General features: G+C 38.6%; 1 protein-coding gene across 1 annotated transcript in view; it reads left to right on the plus strand.

Moving 5' to 3' along the window:
* TRHDE (thyrotropin releasing hormone degrading enzyme) overlaps window positions 1–4,160 on the plus strand; it is a 1,599,235-nt gene extending 1,595,075 nt beyond the window's left edge. Inside the window, exon 19 of the mRNA XM_040410016.1 lies at window positions 3,677–4,160. Within this exon, the coding sequence (XP_040265950.1) occupies window positions 3,677–3,823 (147 nt within the window). The 3' untranslated portion in view covers window positions 3,824–4,160. The remainder of the gene's footprint in view (window positions 1–3,676) is intronic.
* The last annotated feature ends 16,877 nt before the right edge of the window (window positions 4,161–21,037 follow it).

A 21,037-nucleotide genomic window follows, 5' to 3' on the forward strand; every position in this document is an offset into this window, starting at 1 on the left:
GGCAAGAAAAGCTGTCAGACAGGAATGAGAAATGAGTATCTGAGGCTAGGTGTACCAGGAAGTATGTTCTAGCTGCAATTACTACCTTATAACACCTGCAGCTGCTGCAGAACATCAAAAGCGGCTATCTGCAAGGACATTTCTTTTCTTTTATTGCCATTTTAATAGAAATACATTTATTTTATTTTTGGGTGGAAGGGGGGGGGGGGCTCAAAATGTACAACATGTGTTTTATCATCCAGACCAGAGGATAGGTAGCATTTAAAATCTCAGTGAAAATGTAAAACGTGGCGTGTTTTACAATACACTGGATAGTGGACAATTATATCTTTGAGAGATATTGTGAAATACTAGATCAAAATCTATGTTGTTGCATCTGTTGGTGCTTCCACTTTATCTTTTTTGTCTTTTAGTTTGGGAAAAAACCATATTAGTGTGTCTTACAATACAAAGAGTAGCGGACTAGCAGTTCATATTTATCCCAGTCTGAATGATAATGTGAAATAGTAAGCTGAAATCTGTATTGTTGCATCTCCAGATATTTCAAATGTATTTATTTATTTTGGTTTTCAGTTTGGGAAAATAACATATTAGTGTGTCTTACAATGCAAAGGAAAACAGACTAGTGGTTTATCCCAGTCTGAGTGAGGTAAAATAGTAGGCTGGAATCCATGTTGGTATGTTTGAAGGTACTTCCAATGTATCTATTTTTGGTTTAAGTTTTGGGAAATAGCATATTAGTGTATCTCACAATACAATAGAAAAGTCAACTGTCAGTAGCAGAGTCTTCAGTGTGTTTGTTGAAAGGGAAGGACATTGTATTGTGCCTCCCTTCCAGATTTCCAAATAGTTCCTTACTTTGTGAGAGATAATGTGAAATACTAGTCTGAAATCAGTATTGTTGTATCTGCAGGTACTTCCAATGTTTTTTTTGTTTGTTTGTTTTCAGCTTGGGAAAATAGCATATTATTGCGTCTTACAATACAAAGAGTAGTGGACTAGAAGTTCATATTTATCCCAGTCTGAGTGATAATGTGAAATAGTAGGCCAAAATCTGTGTATTTTTTTGGTTTTCAGTTTGGGAAAATAGGGTATTAGTGTGTCTTACAAAGCAAAGGATTGCAGACTAATTTGCTAATTTTGCAAATTAAGCATAAATCACACCCAAAACAGTCCACACACCCAAAAATACACATTGCCACTACCTGCCATTATTGCTGACAAGATGTTGATCTATTAGCACACAAGTACACACCCACCATTTTCACTCTTCGAAGATCTATAGGTTATAAGAGCTAAAAGGACTGAACATTAATGCTGTAAAGCTTTAGCACAAATGGTAGAATGCTTAAAAAATTAAAAAGACCAAATATGCATAGAACATACAAACAGCAAAATAGTTATAAAATTTAAAAATAACAGGAGACTAAACACTTAGGGGCTCATTTATTAAATGATATTGTTGTATGACACTTTGCGTCAAAATCTCACAGGTGCAAAAATGAGGTTGTGGCATGGGCAGGCCATCAATCTTATGTCATTCATAATTTTCTATGTCAGTTTTGGCATAATGGCTTAAATCTACACCAGCAAAGGAGCTGGTGTACATTTAAGTTAGTGGCACTGCCTGCTGAATGAAGCGCCAAAGTTAAGAGACACTTAAAATGAACCTGTCACGAAAAAAATGCAATCTGACAGCACCATGTTATAAAGCAGGATAAGCTAAGCAGACTGATACAATATATATTTTTGTGGGAAAAGATTTTATAAAACTTGTAATTTTAAATTTACATCTGCAGCCCTGTGAAGTGCTATTGGTACAGGGAGGAGGAGTTGTCAGTGACTGACAGCTATCTCTTATGCAAACAATGCTACTGTTAAACCCTTCCACATGTACCAATTCTGTTCACAGAAGGTGAAAAAAACAGATATAAAAACATGAATTAGAGGTTTTGCTGCATCTTTTCTCGAAAAATATATATCAATCTGCTTTGAGATTGCACTGTATTTTTTGGTGACAGGTGCTCTTTAAGACCATCTTTTGTGCTTTGTGCGTAGGCACAGCAAAGGGATCCATATCTCATTTTTGGCTGCCCTCAGAACACATGAATCATGATATATGGTTTTGAAGCATAATTTTATACCTTAATCCTATTGGTTCAGGTTTCAGAAGCTTTCAGTAATTTGTAAGTCAAAAAGTCAAAGTGTCCAGTAGGACAGTAACTAACTAGAGTAAAGTAGAGCCCAGATTATTAAATAGTTGATTTCCTTGTACCTGCCCCACTATGGTACATGAGGAAAAGTTCATTTTGGAGAAAAAAAAGTCAATTTTATGTTTCTTTGAATCCAGCTTTGGTTGTCATATTTCACAATTTATGACCAACAAAAGAACCCCCAAAAATCGGGCCACATAGTCCACCATGCACACAAATTTTTATTTACCTTATCCAGAAGTTAACACTTTTGTGGACAGTGAGATACAGTCAAGTCATAATTGCTGTTCATCTTCTATTCCACCTGTAAATTTAAGAATTAATTGATAATTGGGAATTACCTTTACCTTTTTATTTACCTTCTCCAGAAGTTAAATGTTTTGTGGACAGGGACATACAGTCAATTCATAATTGCTGTTTATCTGCTATTCCACCTATAAATTTAAGAATTAATTGATAACTGGGAAATACCTTTACCTTTGTCAAAGTGTGTGATCCTACATAATCTGACACAGTGCTGACTGAACAGTAGAAAACCATGTAGGAGCACGCCTCTTCTAACCCTCAGTTGTCAATTTATTTTAGAAAGAATAATATAGGAATGGCACAGAGAGTTCAAAAAATGGTGCTTCAGCTTGGAGAAAAATTACTAAAACAGATTTGTAACAGTAAATGGTCGAGGAAAGTGGCCACTTTGAGATTTCAAATTTCTATTAAGTTTAGATAAGTTTTACAGGAATCTATAATTGGTTCAGTCAGTCACTAATCAAAAGTTGATTTGCCAATTAAATGCCAAATTGAGCGAACCGTTGCTAGGGCTACACGGCGATATTTGTCGCTCGACTTCTTGTTGCAGAAAAGTCACGCAACATTTTTTATATTGATAGTCAATGGTGTTGCACCGAAACATGCTGTGACTACAAGACGATCCAAGTTGGATTTTTCAGTGACCGTGGCATTTCAGTCAAAGCATGTCACATGTCGCAGTGTGACACCATTGACTATCATTTTATAAAAAATGTTTTGTGACTTTTCTGCAACAAGAAGTCGAGCGACAAATATTGCCGTGTAGCCCTAGCAACGGTTGGCTCAATTTGTGGTGCAAAATGAATTCCCCATGTAGCCCTTGCCTAAGTGTATGACCACATGGTCAGGTTTCTGGATGTAGTTTTGGAAGCCAAAATCAGACGTTGGTTATAAAAGAAGCAAAAGTATATAGGACAGATGCGGCTTCTACCCTTTTTTTTAATTCACTCCTGATTTTGGCTTCCAAAACTGCATACAGGCACCTGATCATGCGCCTGTACACTAAGAGTGGATACAAATGAGAGAATGAGAATTTGTTTTGGATCCACTCCTAGATTTGTCTTTCTCTCTATCTCGAATAATGTGATGTCAGCTATTTTGTTTTATAATGCCTAACTTACTCATTCCATAACTTTTCATTCCATTTTATTTTCCAGCTAAAGACTTTTATACAACTTCATAAAGTTGGATCAGCAGTGGCTCCTCTGACTCGAGCACTAGAAACTGTAGATGCAAATGTACGATGGCAAATCCTCTACAGGGAAGAGCTGTTTCAGTGGTTAAGGAAAACATTAAAACAATAAACTTTAAAACCTCCAGGTACCCATCAACAATTTCAAAAGAAGAATTATTTCTTGGAAGAGACCAGAATGCATGCTGTAATATTTATTGAAAACAGCAAAATGGGGCACAATGTGACCTACTATATTTTTGCACTTGGCTCTTTTTCAAACCAGAAGAAACTTTTTTCAAGAAAATGACTATTGGACTATTAGTCAACAGCCTGGCTTCTTGGGAAAACATTACATACATATGCATGTTGATGTTACTGTTTTCACTGTTACTGTTTATTTTGTGCATGGTTGTGTAGTCTACCTGTGTGCTCCAGCATGCTTACTTTTATTGTCCAGGTTTTGTATTTGAACTGCCGTTACATTATGAGGGGCATTATGCAAAAGCACAATGACTATATAAATATATATATATATAAGACAATCAGTGTAGGAAGGAGCTCGATATGAAGGATAAGACATTTATTGACAACTAGCACTGCAAATATGCAGAACCTCATTCTATTAGTATACAGATTGTCTAGCAGTGATGATATTTCTATTAAAAGCTAAAAAATACTTTGAGTTAAACAATGTAATATATATGCATATTAAATGATTTATATTGCTTTTTTAAAACGCCTCTGTCAGTAATTTTGAAAATTAATGAAAAAGTTATGTTTTAATTGAATATTAATGTAGGGCCTCATTAAATTACAAGAAGCACAGATCATATCATCATATATTGTCATATTGCTAATGTATCTGGTGAAGAGCTGTCTTACATTGGAAAAGTTAAAACTTGCTTTATGAAGAGAATATTATTGTTCAGAGGTCAACATATGTTCAATGAGTTCAGAAAAACATCTAATTTTGACTATAAGACTGCAAAATCCAAGACATGTTTGTTCTAATTTGTGATAACCTGACATACAATACTTAATTTGTCAGCAAATGGAATGTTGATTAGAATTGACAAAAGATTAAGACATTACATTGCATGTAATAGCAGATAACATGACATATAAAAGACGCATAATACACACCAATCAACCATAACAGAGTCTGTACATGTTCAGGTTTTGTTCAAGTTTTATGAAGCAGTATTTTTATGCTTAAGCCAGATGTGGATCATAAAATGAGTGGTGTTGAATGAAGCAAAGCATCCAAAGTGGAATTTGGTCAGAATTTTAGGTAAAATTTGATTCTAAATGAAGCCAAATTTCCTCTTGCTTCGTGATAACAAATAATTTTTACTAAAATAGTGGCCGGAGTTTTCTTAGAAAGTAAAAAAACAAACAAAAAAAACTTCATTCAATTGCTTGCGCAGAGGCTGTCCGCTCCTCTCATGAGTAAAAAAGACCACCCGAAGGACCTGCATTGAGCGTGAAGATGTCAAATTATGATGCAAACACACAGCTGCTCACTACCAATGGCTGTAGTGGTAGGGGCTGTGGTATTTTCAAGAACCCCAGTAAAAAAAAGGGAAAGATAAATACAAATAAAACTGTTTACGCATTCGCCATTTATACTATTATAGAAAAGTGTCTATGTTTAAGTGAATGTTTAATATCCATTTAATTATGGATTAACCACACATAAAAATTTGTAAAATTAAATAAAATAATTCATAAACATGCCAAGCGATCACCCAAACTAATACAATGGAAGTTTACAAATAATTCTTATCCTACATTCACACCAGCATTTTGAAATCCGGCATAGCAACAGTCTACTGAGTTTACAGTAGACTGCATTGCCAGGTAATGCTGAGAACCACTAGATCCCCATTGACTACAGTGGGATCTGACAGGGATCGATCTTGCTGCTTTCAGGCATAATGCTTGCTTTTGGTCAAACAAATAGTTATGCATGCAGGATACAAAAATGGAATTTATGTCAGAAAGCTGATGGATTCCTGTCAATCCCATTATAGTCAATGGTGATCTGGTAGATCCTGACTTTATCCAGCTATGCTAGATACAGTGAACTGCTGCTGGTTGTTCCTCTGCTGGAACATCTTGCAAGATTTAAAACTCCTATGTGAATGTACCCTAATAGTTTATATAATATGCAGCATAGTGGATCATATAAATGAGAATTCTCCTATGACTATGAATATATGAACATTTACAGTTCTATGCAAAAGTGTTAATAGCCTTTTTTTTCTTAATTAACAAAATGAAAAGTGAATGAACAAAAGAGAAATCTAAATCAAGTCAATATTTGATGTGAGTAAAATTTGGAAGGTTGTTCCAAACGTCTTAAAGAACTAATTACAGATATTCTGTGGATGTAGGCTTGCTCAAATCCTTCTATATCTTTGTGCAATCACAGGCTTGATGATGTTGAGATCAGGATGCTATGGGGGTCATATCATACCTTCCAGGACTCGTTATCCTTCTTTACCCTTAAGATAGTTCTTTATGACATTGGTTGTATGTTTAGGGTTGTTGTACTGCTGTATAATAAATTTGAAGCCAATCAGATGCCTCCCTGATGGTATTGCATGATGGATAACTACAAACCGGATTCCAAAAAAGTTGGGACACTAAACAAATTGTGAATAAAAACTGAATGCAATGATGTGGAGATGGCAAATGTCAATATTTTATTTGTAATAGAACGTAGATGACAGATCAAACGTTTAATCCGAGCAAATGTATCATTTTAAAGGAAAAATACGTTGATTCCAATTTTCACGGTGTCAACAAATCCCCAAAAAGTTGGGACAAGTAGCAATAAGAGGCTGGAAAAAGTAAATTTGAGCATAACGAAGAGCTGAAAGACCAATTAACACTAATTAGGTCAATTGGCAACATGATTGGGTATAAAAAGAACTTCTCAGAGTGGCAGTGTCTCTCAGAAGCCAAGATGGGTAGAGGATCACCAATTCCCACAATGTTGCGCAGAAAGATAGTGGAGCAATATCAGAAAGGTGTTACCCAGCGAAAAATTGCAAAGACTTTGCATCTATCATCATCAACTGTGCATAACATCATCCGAAGATTCAGAGAATCTGGAACAATCTCTGTGCGTAAGGGTCAAGGCCGTAAAACCATACTGGATGCCCGTGATCTCCGGGCCCTTAAACGACACTGCACCACAAACAGGAATGCTACTGTAAAGGAAATCACAGAATGGGCTCAGGAATACTTCCAGAAACCATTGTCAGTGAACACAATCCACCGTGCCATCTGCCGTTGCCAGCTGAAACTCTACAGTGCAAAGAAGAAGCCATTTCTAAGCAAGATCCACAAGCTCAGGCGTTTTCACTGGGCCAGGGATCATTTAAAATGGAGTGTGGCAAAATGGAAGACTGTTCTGTGGTCAGACGAGTCACGATTCGAAGTTCTTTTTTTAAATCTGGGACGCCATGTCATCCGGACCAAGAGGGCAAGGACAACCCAAGTTGTTATCAATGCTCAGTTCAGAAGCCTGCATCTCTGATGGTATGGGGTTGCATGAGTGCGTGTGGCATGGGCAGCTTGCATGTCTGGAAAGGCACCATCAATGCAGAAAAATATATTCAGGTTCTAGAACAACATATGCTCCCATCCAGACGTCATCTCTTTCAGGGAAGACCCTGCATTTTTCAACAAGATAATGCCAGACCACATTCTGCATGAATCACAACATCATGGCTGCGTAGGAGAAGGATCCGGGTACTGAAATGGCAAGTCTGCAGTCCAGCTCTTTCACCTATAGAGAACATTTGGCGCATCATAAAGAGGAAGGTGCAACAAAGAAGGCCCAAGACGATTGAACAGTTAGAGGCCTGTATTAGACAAGAATGGGAGAGCATTCCTATTTCTAAACTTGAGAAACTGGTCTCCTCGGTTCCCAGACGTCTGTTGAGTGTTGTAAGAAGAAGGGGAGATGCCACACAGTGGTGAAAAGGGCCTTGTCCCAACTTTTTGGGGATTTGTTGACACCATGAAATTCTGATTCAACATATTTTTCCCTTAAAATGGTACATTTTCTCAGTTTAAACTTTTGTTCCGTGATTTATGTTCTATTCTGAATAAAATATTAGAAGTTGGCACCTCCACATCATTGCATTCAGTTTTTATTCACGATTTGTATAGTGTCCCAACTTTTTTTTTGGAATCCGGTTTGTATCTGCCTATATTTCTTAGCATTCAGGACACCATTAATCCTGACCAAATCCCCAACCCTATTTTCTGAAATGCAACCTCAAACTTTCAAGCAAACTCCACCATGCTTCACTGTTGCTCGCAGACACTCCTTATTTCATCACTTTCCATCCCTTCTGCAAGCAAACTTTAATTATAGCTAAATATTTCAAAATTTGACTCCTCAGTCCAGAGCACCTGCTGTCATTATCTGCACCCCAGTTCCTATATTTTCATTCATAGTTGAGTGGAAACAAGGCTGAGCGACTCAACTATGCACATAAACATAGTACCCAGGGCGCATAAGCTGGCAACCTGTGCTTTGGACTCATGAGTCAAAATTTTAAATAAAATCATCATATAATATACACCACATGAAGAACCCCATACAAAAAAAAAACTAAAAACATAATAGCTAATTTTGCCCACCTCATCTCCTAAAAAATTGTATAAAAGGTGACCAAAAACACACTTGTACCCTAAAATGGTACAAAAAAACTAGCTCATCCTACAAAAAACAAGCCCTTAAACAGCTCAGTCAAAAAAAAAAAATGTTATGGCCCCTAAAAACAATTTCAGCAAATTCCATGTTAGAAAGTTCAGATGCGGCTCCATGCCTTCTGAGACTTGCTGTGTTGCAAAATCGCAATTTATGACCACATATGGGATGTTTCTATATTCAGGAAGAATATATCACAAATTATCCGGTGCTTTTTCTCCTGTTACACCTTTTGAAAATGACTAATTTGGGGCTAAAATTACATTTTATTGGAAATAAAATGTAATTTTTTATTTTCACACCCAAGAGTTTTTAAATTCAGTGAAATGCTTGCTGGGTCAAAGCCCTCACTGCACCCCTCCATCAATTCTTTGGGGGTGTAATTTCTAAAATGGGGTCACTTTTTTAGGTTTCCTTTCTAGGGGTACCTCATGGTATCTTCAAATGTGACATGGCACCTGAAAACTATTCCAGCAAAATCTACCCACCAAAAACAGCATCGCGCTCCTTTCCTTCTAAGTCCTGTGGTATGTTCATGGAGAGATTTATGACCAGATATGGTATGTTTTTGTAAACTGCAGAATCATGGTAATAAATATTGCTTTTTGTTTTGCTGTTAACCCTTGCTTTGTTGCAGGAAAAAATTTATTAAAATGGAAAATCTGCACAAAAAAGTTTTTTTTTTTCATTTCACCTCCATTTTGCTTTAATTCCTATGAAACAAAGCTTCACAATTCAGTTTTTAATTAGTATCTAAAATATAATTTATGAGTGGTTTCTGCTACAAAATACCCTTAAATTGACTTCAAAACGGAATGTACTTATTTTTCTTGAAAATTTAAAAAATTGCTTCCAAAAATCTAAGCCTTCTAATGTCCTAAAAAAAACAAAAAAACAAAAACATTTACAAAATGATGACAACATAAAGTATACATATTGGGAATGTCATTTAATAACTAGTTTATTGGGTATCAATATCTGTCTTAAAAGCAAAGAAATTCAAATTTAGAAAATTGCAATTTTTTCCAAATTGTCTGTAAATTTTGGATTTTTCAGACATAAATGTTAAACATATCGACTCAAATTCACTACTAACATGAAGTACAAAGTACAAAAGAAAGTGAATGGGCACTCTTATAAATGGATTCACATAGACTCAATATATAATGTATCACTAAAATGTGTTTATTAAATAGATGTAGGTGTATATAAAAAATATATAAATAAGATATTCCGGGCAGATATCTCTGATAGAGCCACTGAGGAAGGAGACAGCAGAGTCTTCGAAATGCGTCTGGCGTATAAGTTCAGATATATTTGATCTGGCACGATAAATAACCGGCAACTGGATATCCAGCATCGCTCTTCTAGCCTATGCCAAAGAAATCGCTTTCAAGCAAAATAACCCAGAAATTATTGCAGTGATTGGCGTGCTACTGGAAGCAGCGGGAAGCCAGCTGAGCTCCATAACCTGTAAAAGGCACCGTCGGAAACACGAGGGACGCCAAAGACCTACAGGGAGCCCCACCACGAGCCGATTCTGGGACCGCAAAAGAGGAACTGCGATATACAGCAGAGCTCTATCTACCAGTCTTAACAGACTGCATCAGCTGTAGTGAGGTATTATCGAAGTCCGCTATTAGAGATCGCCATAGACAAGTCAGAGGTAAGCTTACCCCATACTCACTCCACATTGGGACGCCACAAATAAGATATCATCGACATACATGTGAGTACTGGAATAAACCCTCGACAATTCGCACTGTACATCACTGATCTACTTTGAATCATACTGTGTATCCAAGTTCCAGATCGTAACATTATATATAACAGTAACAAAATAGCAACCATAAGCTACATTCTCCAGGGAAACAACTTTGGCATTTCTACTGCGGAGTTACACAATTGGCAGCTTGTCCATATCATCACTTTGACTACTATTTTTCCACGAGCACGTTTGCACTTTACAGAGAAATATCACCTCTATTTTTGCTGCACCCCTCGTAGTCTCTTTGCAACACCTTGCATATGATTCATATATTTTTATTTTTTACATTGGTTGGATTACATTGATTTTGGTGAACAGAGTGCGACATCAGTTTGGAGCACCATGCCATCTCCAACCAGAGGGAGAGCCACCCTAGACATTCCCCATGAAGTACAAAGTTTAAAGAGAAAACAATTGCTTTTACAAAAAGCATTCCAAAGTTATTACCACATAAAGTGACACGTCAGATTTGAAAAATGGGGCTTCGGCATTTGGTACAAACTGTTTTTTGCTGGAAGGGGTTAAATCAAAGCAAATAAATGTTCCTTAGGGTGCTGGCACACAGCACTATTTTTTTATTTATTTTTTTATAAACAATTTATATTGATTTAAAACAATAAAACATTTTCCAAAGCACGAGGTTACAGTAGGTTGAATATTAGACATTTCCTGACACAGCAGGATAGAAATGAACCTCAATCAGATGTCAAAATATGCATGTACAGAGGGTAGAGAGAGAGTACATTATACATATGATTATGTAGAGATCAAAGAGGTCAAAGAGGGGGGACAAATTTTTCTATGATTAAGTTGGATTTGCATATATTATTGCTCATCTGGAAAATTTGTTTCCACCATGCAGATATTGGACGGTATTTCCACCATATGAGCATGAAGGTGCCTTTTTCAGAGCCACATCTCCAGCACGTATCGGGAACATCGGGGTACAGGAGAGCTATTTTATCAGGAGTTTTGTACCACCTAGACAATATTTTATATCCGTTCTCCTACACCCAGACGCACCGTGAGAGTTTATGTGGAATATTGAGGAGGATACTGGTTTCTCTATCAGAAAACTGTCTGTCTAGGTCTTTTTCCCCTAGACCAACAAAGGCAGGTTTAACCTTTGTGGGGGGGAGATTACGTTTTTTATAGAGGAGGGAGATCAGTTTGGGGGGGTAACAAGCATTGGTTAGTAAGTTGTCAAGCCAGTTAGGGGAGTTCTTGCTGGATAGAGAACTAGCTCGCAAGAGTAATTCAGCTCTGAAGAATTTAAGAGTAAAATTGGTGGATGGGATATTTAAGGAGGAAGTGAGCTCCAGTTCAGAGAGAACACAACCATCCTTATCAAAGAGGTCAGTTACAAGGGTGGAGGATGTCTTGAGTTTTGGAGCGGCTGATGATCTAATCTCCACAGGAGCTAGGGTGAAGAGATCTTTAATTTGCAAGAGGGGGGAGAGAGGAAATAGGTCACTGTGGTTAGAGGTGAACCAATTCCACACTTTAATGGTAGAGCGTATCAAGGGGTTAGTCACTGGAGATGGGGCCGTTAGAGGCTTATCTGTCAATAACAGCGACCTGATGGGGAAGTTAAAGTTAGCATTCTCTATTGAGAGCCATAGTTTGTGGGAAGGGATGCAGATCCAATCAATTGCTCTACAAAGGTGGATGGATTTCATATATAGCTCGGGATCAGGTATGCCAATGCCTTCCAAGTGTTTAGGTTTGGTTACGGTGGAAAGAGAGATTCTAGACTTTTTTCCTTGCCACAGGAAATGGCGAATGAGTCTATTTCGTTTTTTTAAAAAGGAGCGTGGAATCATAATAGGCAACACTTGGAGGAGATAAGTAAGCCTAGGGATGACCAAAGACATTACCAAAAATTTTTTGCCAAACCAAGAAAGATGATGTCCCTCCAGTGAGTCCAATTGAGCGGCGATGGATTTTAGGAGGGGAGTATAGTTCAAGTGAAATAAGTCAGGTAGATGAGAGTTTATTTTAATACCCAGATATGTTAGGTGTTGTTCAGTCCAGTTGAATGGAGAGTTTGATTGAAGGGCCTTGATGCAAGAAGGGGGTAGGCCAGTGTGCAGGATTTGTGATTTTTGTGGGTTAATTTTAAAGTTAGATAAGGAGCTAAAATTGTTAAGTAGTGAGAGTATCTTGGGCATGGATGTAAGAGGATTAGTGGTGAGAATTAGGAGGTCATCAGCAAAGGCAGCAAGCTTAAATTTTTGGGATCCAATTTTCAAACCTTGTATGATGCTCTCCTGTCTTAGTGCCTGCATGAGGGTTTCCATAACTAGGACAAAGATGAGGGGGGAGAGGGGGCAACCTTGGCGTGTTCCATTCTTAATCAGGAAACTGGAGGAAGTAAGGTTGTTCACTAGGACCGAGGCAGAAGCATTGTTGTACATTGCAAAAATGGCGTGTATATAAGGGGCAGGGAAGTTGAATTTGATTAGAGTGAGTTTAATGTAAGACCAATCTATTCGGTCAAAAGCTTTTTTCACGTCGGTGCCTAGTAGAACCAGTGGCAGCTTTTTATATGTGGTGTAATAAAGAGCGTCTAGAATTTTGGTTGTATTATCTTTGCCCTCCCGTCCTTTTACAAAGTCCACCTGATCAGGGTGAATCAGGTTTGGTAAGAGGGATTGGATTCTTGTTGCAAGCATCTTTGCTAGAAGTTTTAGGTCAATATTTAGGAGGGCTATGGGGCGGTAGTTAGCACATAGAGTGGGATCTTTGCCCTCTTTGGGTATAATAGTAATCATTGCGTTTGTCATGTCCGTGGAGAGGGGGCAATTTTTCAGGGTTAAGTTACATACGCGTAGCAGGTAGGGGAGTAATGTGGTCTGGAAGGTGGAGTAATAGATAGTTTAAAGCCCGTCAGGTCCGGGGCATTTACCTTTTTGAGAGTTTTTGAGAGCTAAAGTGAGTTCAACAATGGAGAATGGTTTGGACAGATCTTTGGATTGGGAAGGGGTTAAGGATGGGAAATTTAGGGTGTCTAAAAAGGATTTGGTATGGTTTTTTATCCATTTTGGGCTGGGTGACAGTGGGAGGAGGTAAATTATAAAGGTCTTTATAGAAGAGGCGGAATTGTTCAGCAATGGCCTCAGGCGAAAAAAGTTGATGACCTTGGGGGGAGTTAATTGAGGTTACATATCTGGCCGGGGGTTTTTACGTTTAATGCGATTCATCATAAATTTTAAGGCCTTATTACCATGGGCATAGAATTTATGTTAGGAGTATTTGGCTGTTTTTTTGTTAAGTAGGTTTTTGAGTTCTGCTCTAAGTGTTGAGAGCAGAACTCAGATAGGTGTTGAGGAGCAAGGGATTGTTTATGTAACGCTTCCAAAACATGTATACGATCTAGTAGGGACGAAAGTTGTTTGTCTGCTTGTTTTTTTTAGATAGGAGCATTTGCTGATGAAATGACCTCATATAAATGCTTTATGGGCATCCCATAGCACTTGTGGGGTATCATTAGTTTTAAAATATTGTTCTAGGAGGGAGGAGAAGTGGTTTTTATGGCCATCATTGCTCAATATGGACTCATTAAGTCTCCAAGTGGGGGACTTACCAGACTCAGGTAGGGAGCGGAAGGTGCAGAAAATCGGAAAGTGGTCTGAGATGGTGATGTTTCCAATTTCAGGGTCAGTGATTTGATGCAGGAAGTCTTTGGGTACGAAAATATAGTCTATTCTACTATATGAGTGACCTGGAGCTGAATAGAAAGTATAGTCAATAGTAGAAGGGTTCATGCATCTCCATATATCAATCATACCCATTACGTGTAATTTAGCTTTGAGTTTTTTCAGAAGTTTAACTGATACCGGGGAATTTTTGGAGGACGTATCCACTAGAGGATGTAAAGCAAGATTAAAGTCACCTGCTAAGATTAATGTACCATCCTGGACAGATTCCACCAAAGATAAAACAGAGCGAAACCATGGGACCTGGTCAGAGTTAGGGGAGTAGACATTCACAAAGGTAAATATCTTATGGCCAATAAGACCTTTCAGGATGATATATATTCCCTCTGGGTCTGAAATATGGGTGGAATTTTGGAAATGGACATTTTTTCGAAAGCCAATACTGACTCCCTTCGAGCCCACGCCATCTGAACCACAATGAAACCACACCGGAAATCTAGAGTGCGATAGGTCTGGGAATTTGCCTTGTTTATAGTGGGTTTCTTGGAGAAAAATTACTGAGCAGCTCTTCTTTCATAGAAGAGAGAGGACTTGGGATCTTTTAGAGGGAGATCTAAGTCCCTTTACATTGAAGGATGTAAGTTTGAAGTCAGTCATAAGTGGTTATATGATAAGTGAAGGGGAGTCCGGACGTAATGCTGCTGGTCCCAACTATAAAGGGGAATGTAGGAATGGTGGAGCGTTGTAGGGTAGTGAAGTAAAGGTAGATAGAAGGAAAGCGATGAATGATTTAGAGAGATTAGGGGAGGGAAGAAAAAAGGAGTATATTTGGTCAGCGGCAGATATTAATTATAGCATCCAAGCGGCATTAAGAGGTATTAAGAGGTGGACCAGGCGATCCTCTTGGGGGTCAAGAGGCTGTTTCTTCTCTTTGCCCGTTGATGCTTTGGCGTGTTGGCTCTCTCCCACAGAGTCATCCTTGGTAGATCTGGCAGAGATGTGATGTCTGAGACAGAGTCCCAGTTAGCGATATCCAGAGGAGGAATGTCCGTTGAGGAGAGGACTTCTTGAAGGTTTTCATATGAGGAGATTCTGATGAATTTTCCATCGAAGTTGAAAGAAAGACCAAAGGGAAAAGTCCATCTGTAAGGAATCCGCTTGTTGCTTAGGAGATCTGTGAGGGGTTTAAGCATTTTCCTCTTCTGGAGAGTAATCGGGGATAGGTTCTGATATATCGATATAGGGTTACCTTTAAAGGAAATGCTGTTTGCGGACCTAGCAGCAATGATGATTTTCTCTTTATCCACAAAGTTTAAGAAATGACAAATAATGTCTCTGGGCGGTTTGGTGCTTTTAGGTTTTTGCCTAAGAGCTCTGTGGGCCCTTTCAATTATGAGGTCTGAGGTATCTTCGCTTCGCAAGAGAGAGATTGCGATTTGTTTAATAGCGGGCAGGATTTCATCGTTTGTCACCGCTTCAGGTATACCTCTGAATCGAAGTTTATTTCTTCGACTGTGGTTCTCTTGATCCTCCATATTGACATATAGTGTGTTGATATGCGTCTGGCAGACGGAGAGGGATTGAGCCACTGCGGAGCTGTGTTCTAATGCAGCTGCTTGCGTAGTCTCCAGAGTTTCTACCCTGTGGCCCACGTGTTGGATTTCCTGAGTCAGGACTGATATTTCTTGTTTCAGTAGGAGTAAAGCTTCAGCCAGAGCTTGTTTGATAAAGCGTCTGGACACCGGTAAGGCCCGGGGGGATCCTGTGTCACCCGCTTCACTTTCCCCTTCAGACTGACCTTCATCTCCGGCATCAGAAGCGCGTTTATTCGGTGGCGCCATTTTGGATTCTTTAGCGCTTGGCCCTGCTGCTTGTTTCTTGAGGAATTTAGCCATCCCCGAGTTCGGATTAGTCGCTTTGGAGATAGCCCCCGGTTCAGAGGGTCTTTGTCCTCCGATTTTGAACATGTTTAGGGTATCTGTGCTTACGTAGGCTGCTCTCACAGCAGGTCAGTGTACGAAGCTCAGCAAGACGCGGCCATTCAGCTCCGGAGCTGAATGCATGTCAGAACTGCAGTGTGTGCCACCACCCTTAGGGCTGTATTAAATCAAAAGATTATCTGACAGATATCTGACAAATTTCTGACCAATCATTGGTCAGATGGCATATTACACACTCAGATCTGTTCTTATACACAAAAATTATTGGTCTGATTGGACAGATATTGGTCAGATAATCTGTTGGTGTAATATAGCCCTTACCAATAAACTCCTGCTAAGCAACTCAGCTGCTGCAGAACCAATACTTCCTCCTAAATGATCCAGAACCTCATAATACACATCTCAGCTGCTGCAGAACATCAAAATTCACACCTCAGCTTTAGCAGAACTTCATAATGTACTCCTCAGCTGCTGTAGAACCTCATAATACACACATTGGCTGCTGCAAACTATCACAATACACACCCCAGCTGCTGCAGAACCTCATAATACACACCTCAGCTGCAGCAGAGCCTCCCAATACACACTTCACCAAAATAGTGCAGAACCTCATACTACACACATCAGCTTCAGCAGAACTTCAACATGCACACCTCAACTGCAGCAAAATCTCATAATGCACACCTCAGCTGCAGCAGAGCCTCCCAATACACAGAAAATCACAATGCACAAGTCATATGTTGTAAGTACTGTCTGCTCTGTACAGTGCTGAGGTTAACAATAACAGTGTGCTGTACCTTCTTTATTTTCAAATACCTGGCACCCCAGGCCGTTTTCAGTAGCTGAAACCACAGTGCTTGGGCTATCAATCTGTATGCCATATATCTTCTGTCCACTTCATTGCTAGATTATATCCTCCATACATGTCCTTCATCATTCAGTTCCGGTCATCTATCTGTGAGTATATTTTAGTACCTTGTTTTCTACCAGTGTTGATATCACATGTTCTTGTGATTGATCAGATGCTTTACAGTTCATGACTGCAAATCTTGGGGGTTTCGGAGTACCAAGAGATACAATAGTATTTAGGTAACTATAATTGCTATAAGTGAAGCAAAGTTCTGCAGTCTTGTGCACAACCAGTGTTGTTACTGGAATTTGGCAATTAATAAAAGTTTAAGAATTTTAAATGGTTAGTAACTTTTCAAAAAACTTTTTATGCATCATAAAGACACATCAAGTAGTTAAGATTAGCATTTTTAGGGTACATTTATGCATGAAGATAAGAAATGAAAACATTCATCTCTTTGCATAAGATGCCAATTTTGGTTAATAGCTTCAAGTTTACACATCTCTTCGTCTTTTTATCCTTCATACATTTCTTTAATGCTAAACTGTATTTAATAACAATTTTCCTCATAAATGCCTTATAGTCATTAAATGATATACAGTAAAAGAGAGTCAGATGTTGGGGGGGTGTTAATGGTAAAATAGTATTTTTACTCTTCCTTTATTTTGGGAACATCCACTGGGTGACCCAGAATTGTTTAATTGATTCGGCCCTGTCTGCAGTGTAAATCATGTCGCAGGCGCAGTTAGGAAGCTGGCAGCCGGAGAGCGCCCTTCAATCACCGGAGGTAGGAGACCAACGATGCCTGCCCCTGTCAATCTAGTATAGCAGGGCGTGTCCAGATGTAGGAGAACGGAGCCTCTAGGAGCAGGGGCAATGCCCCCCCCCGCTCCTAGAGATTAATTAGCATATTATAAAAGTTTGCATTTCTCAATAATGGTGGCAGAGCTGTCACTATCTGTGAAGCAAGCCATTATTAGGCTGAAAAAACTAAACAAACCCATCAGAGAGATAGCAAAAACATTAGGCCAAAACCACTGTTTGAAACATTCTTAAAAAGAAGGAACGCACCGGTGAGCTCAGCAACACCAAAAGACCCGGAAGACCACGGAAAACAACTGTGGTGGATGACCAAAGAATTCTTTCCCTGGTGAAGAAAACACCCTTCACAACAGTTGACCAGATCAAGAACACTCTCCAGAAGGTAGGTGTATGTGTGTCAAAGTCAACAATCAAGAGAAGACTTCACCAGAGTGAATACATCAGGCAAATAATAGTAAAAGTCCAGCTCACCTGCATCATCGTGCACTCTTGAATACATCAGGGTTTACCACAAGATGTAAACCATTGGTGAGCCTCAAAAACAGGAAGGCCAGATTAGAGTTTGCCAAACGACATCTAAAAAAGCCTTCACAGTTCTGGAACAACGTCTTATGGACAGATGAGACCAAGATCAACTTGTACCAGAGTGATGGGAAGAGAAGAGTATGGAGAAGGAAAGGAACTGCTCATGATCCTAAGCATGCCACTTCATCAGTGAAGCATGGTGCTGGTAGTGTCATGGCGTGGGCATGTATGGCTGCCAATGGAACTGGTTCTCTTGTATTTATTGATGATGTGACTGCTGACAAAAGCAGCAGGATGAATTCTGAAGTTTTTCAGCCAATATTATCTGCTCTTATTCAGCCAAATGCTTTAGAACTCATTGGACGGCGCTTTACAGTGCAGATGGACAATGACCCAAAGCATACTGCAAAAGCAACCAAAGAGTTTTTTAAGAGAAAGAAGTGGAATGTTATGCAATGGCCAAGTCAATTACCTGACCTGAATCCGATTGAGCATGCATTTCAATTGCTGAAGACAAAACTGAAGGGAAAATGCCCTAAGAACAAGCAGGAATTGAAGACAGTTGCAGTAGAGGCCTGGCAGAGCATCACCAGGGATGACACCCAGCGTCTGGTGATGTCTATGTGTTCCAGACTTCAGGCTGTAATTGACTGCAAAGGATTTGCAACCAAGTATTAAAAAGTGAAAGTTTGATTTATGATTATTATTCTGTCCCATTACTTTTGGTCCCTTAACAAGTGGGAGGCACATATGCAAACTGTTATAAATCCTACACCGTTCACCTGATTTGGATGTAAATACCATCATATTAAAGCTGACAGTCTGCAGTTAAAACACATCTTGTTCATTTAATTTCAAATCCATTATGGTAGTGTATAGAGCCAAAAAATTTTGAATTGTCTCGCTGTCCTAATATTTATGGACCTGACTGTAACTGACACTCCATTGCAGTGTCTGCAACCCACTGTAATAGAGTGTCAGTTATATATTATAACTCCAAGTCCTGGTCATTTCACTCCTCAGATTCTGTGCTCAATAGTAATTATGGCATCTGAGCAGTTAGACACACACACATGATCAAAAAGTTTTAGACACACCAAAAGTGAGCGAGCAATAACCCCACAAGAAAAAGCCCTCACATTGTGCCACATTATGCTGCCAAACATAACCTTTTTATTTTTCCATCTATGGTGCATAGATGGAAAAATAAAAAAGTTATGTTTGGCAGCATCATGTAGCACAATGCAATTTCTTTTAAAAAAATGAAATTTATTAAAGGAAGGAATATATTGCAAAAACTATTAGTATTGGTATCACTATAATTTTGCTGACCCGCATAATAAAGTTAACATGTCAGTTTTACTGTACAGTGAACGCTGTAAAATTTAGCCATAAAAACAATAGTGGAATTGATTATTTTTTTTTCTATTTCAACCCCACATATAAATTTCTATGTTTCTCAATACATTACTTGGAAATGAAATTATGCAACTAAAAATACAACCTGTCCTGCAAAAAATAAGTCCTCATATGGTTACATTGATGGAAATATAAAGAAAAAAGGGATGGCTCATGGAACGCAGGAAGGAAAAAAAAAAAATACCTGCAATGTCAAGGGAATGAGGACACACTGGAAAATGATCCTGGTAAATATGGATGTTTCCTTACAGCTTTCATGAGTTTCTCCATAATTTGAGCAAGTGGTTTCAGGCCAAAATATCTTTTGGAATTTAGTCAGGGTGAGATTTTGATAGTCTGTGAGCCCTATCAATTGTTAGCTACAATGGTATCTGTGTAGTATGCATTTGCATATCTTATGAAGACAATGTTGCAGCGCTGTTGCAGTCACATCCTCAAAGTTATCTCTGAGCTTAGTATTGTGTTCCTTCTAGATCTGTCTTCAAAGTGTGTGGCCTTAACACTAATAGATAATGCTCTAATGAGGATTGAGAGTCTAAAAGGTAATTATGTGCAATGACATTAAAACATAAAATTTTGGTTTTGTGGTTGTGGATTTTTTATTTTTTGTTGTTTTTTTACTTGGCATCACATGAAGCTCATTTAGGCCTTTTTCTTTTTGAATGCTGACTGTGCCAACCTTTTGTCCCTTCTTGTCTGCAGGACTTTTGAATTGAGGTAATGTTGTAGGATAGACCTGATCGGATTGGTCTTCTGCACAATGCTGAAAGTTGTAGCTGGTCTAGTTTCCATAGGTGCTGTGTGTGCCTGAGAGCTATGAACAGGCTGAAGAGGAAATGTTCATACTGCCTCAAGAGACCACTAATAGTTCAGGTAAAACAGAGGAGCTCAAAGAGACAACAATCACAGTTAGCAGCGATTCTCCATCTCCTTGGTATTTCACCTGAATCCACCATGCATTCCGTCAAGACTGCATGTTTATTTAAATGCAGAAAATGGGCATATCCAAACATAACATATCTCCTTTAGAGACTAAGGATCAAGAATGTTAATGTCCAACTTCTCAACCTGTCTATACCCTTAAATTGATCATTGGGGTACAAAAAATAGTAATCATTAATGAAAGGCATTTAAAAAGACCATATGTCAATTTAATAGACAGCTAATTTGTCTATGTCCCTCTTTTTACCTACAATCCTACTGTAGAAAAGTAGAAGGGCAAACCACCAAGTCCTTCTGCATATTTGTTGCTTACATTTGCAGTTGCTAACATGCACTACATTTCTGTTCTATTAGGAAACATTTTATATTTGTCTCTTAAAAAGTCAAGCAGTTCAATCACATTCTTTTTAATACCTCATTAGCTATAGCTAAAATATCAATACCAAATAGGAAAACAACAAATAGCGCAGAAATGTGATGAGCTTGCGGACTTACAGGCTGACTTAAGGGGCTTTTTGTCTATATTAAATTGTGCATGCCATTTATTAGTTAAACATAGTGTTTATCAATTAAAGCATAATGAGCAGTTAGGGCATGCACTAGCAATTTTAAGGATGATAGTGTGTTTTTGGTGTTTTCACAGGCAATATAGCACTGTAGCCTTAGGGTGAAAGCTGTTAAATTTAT

The sequence above is a fragment of the Bufo bufo genome, chromosome 1 (assembly GCF_905171765.1).
Source record: "Bufo bufo chromosome 1, aBufBuf1.1, whole genome shotgun sequence".
Taxonomy (NCBI): domain Eukaryota; kingdom Metazoa; phylum Chordata; class Amphibia; order Anura; family Bufonidae; genus Bufo; species Bufo bufo.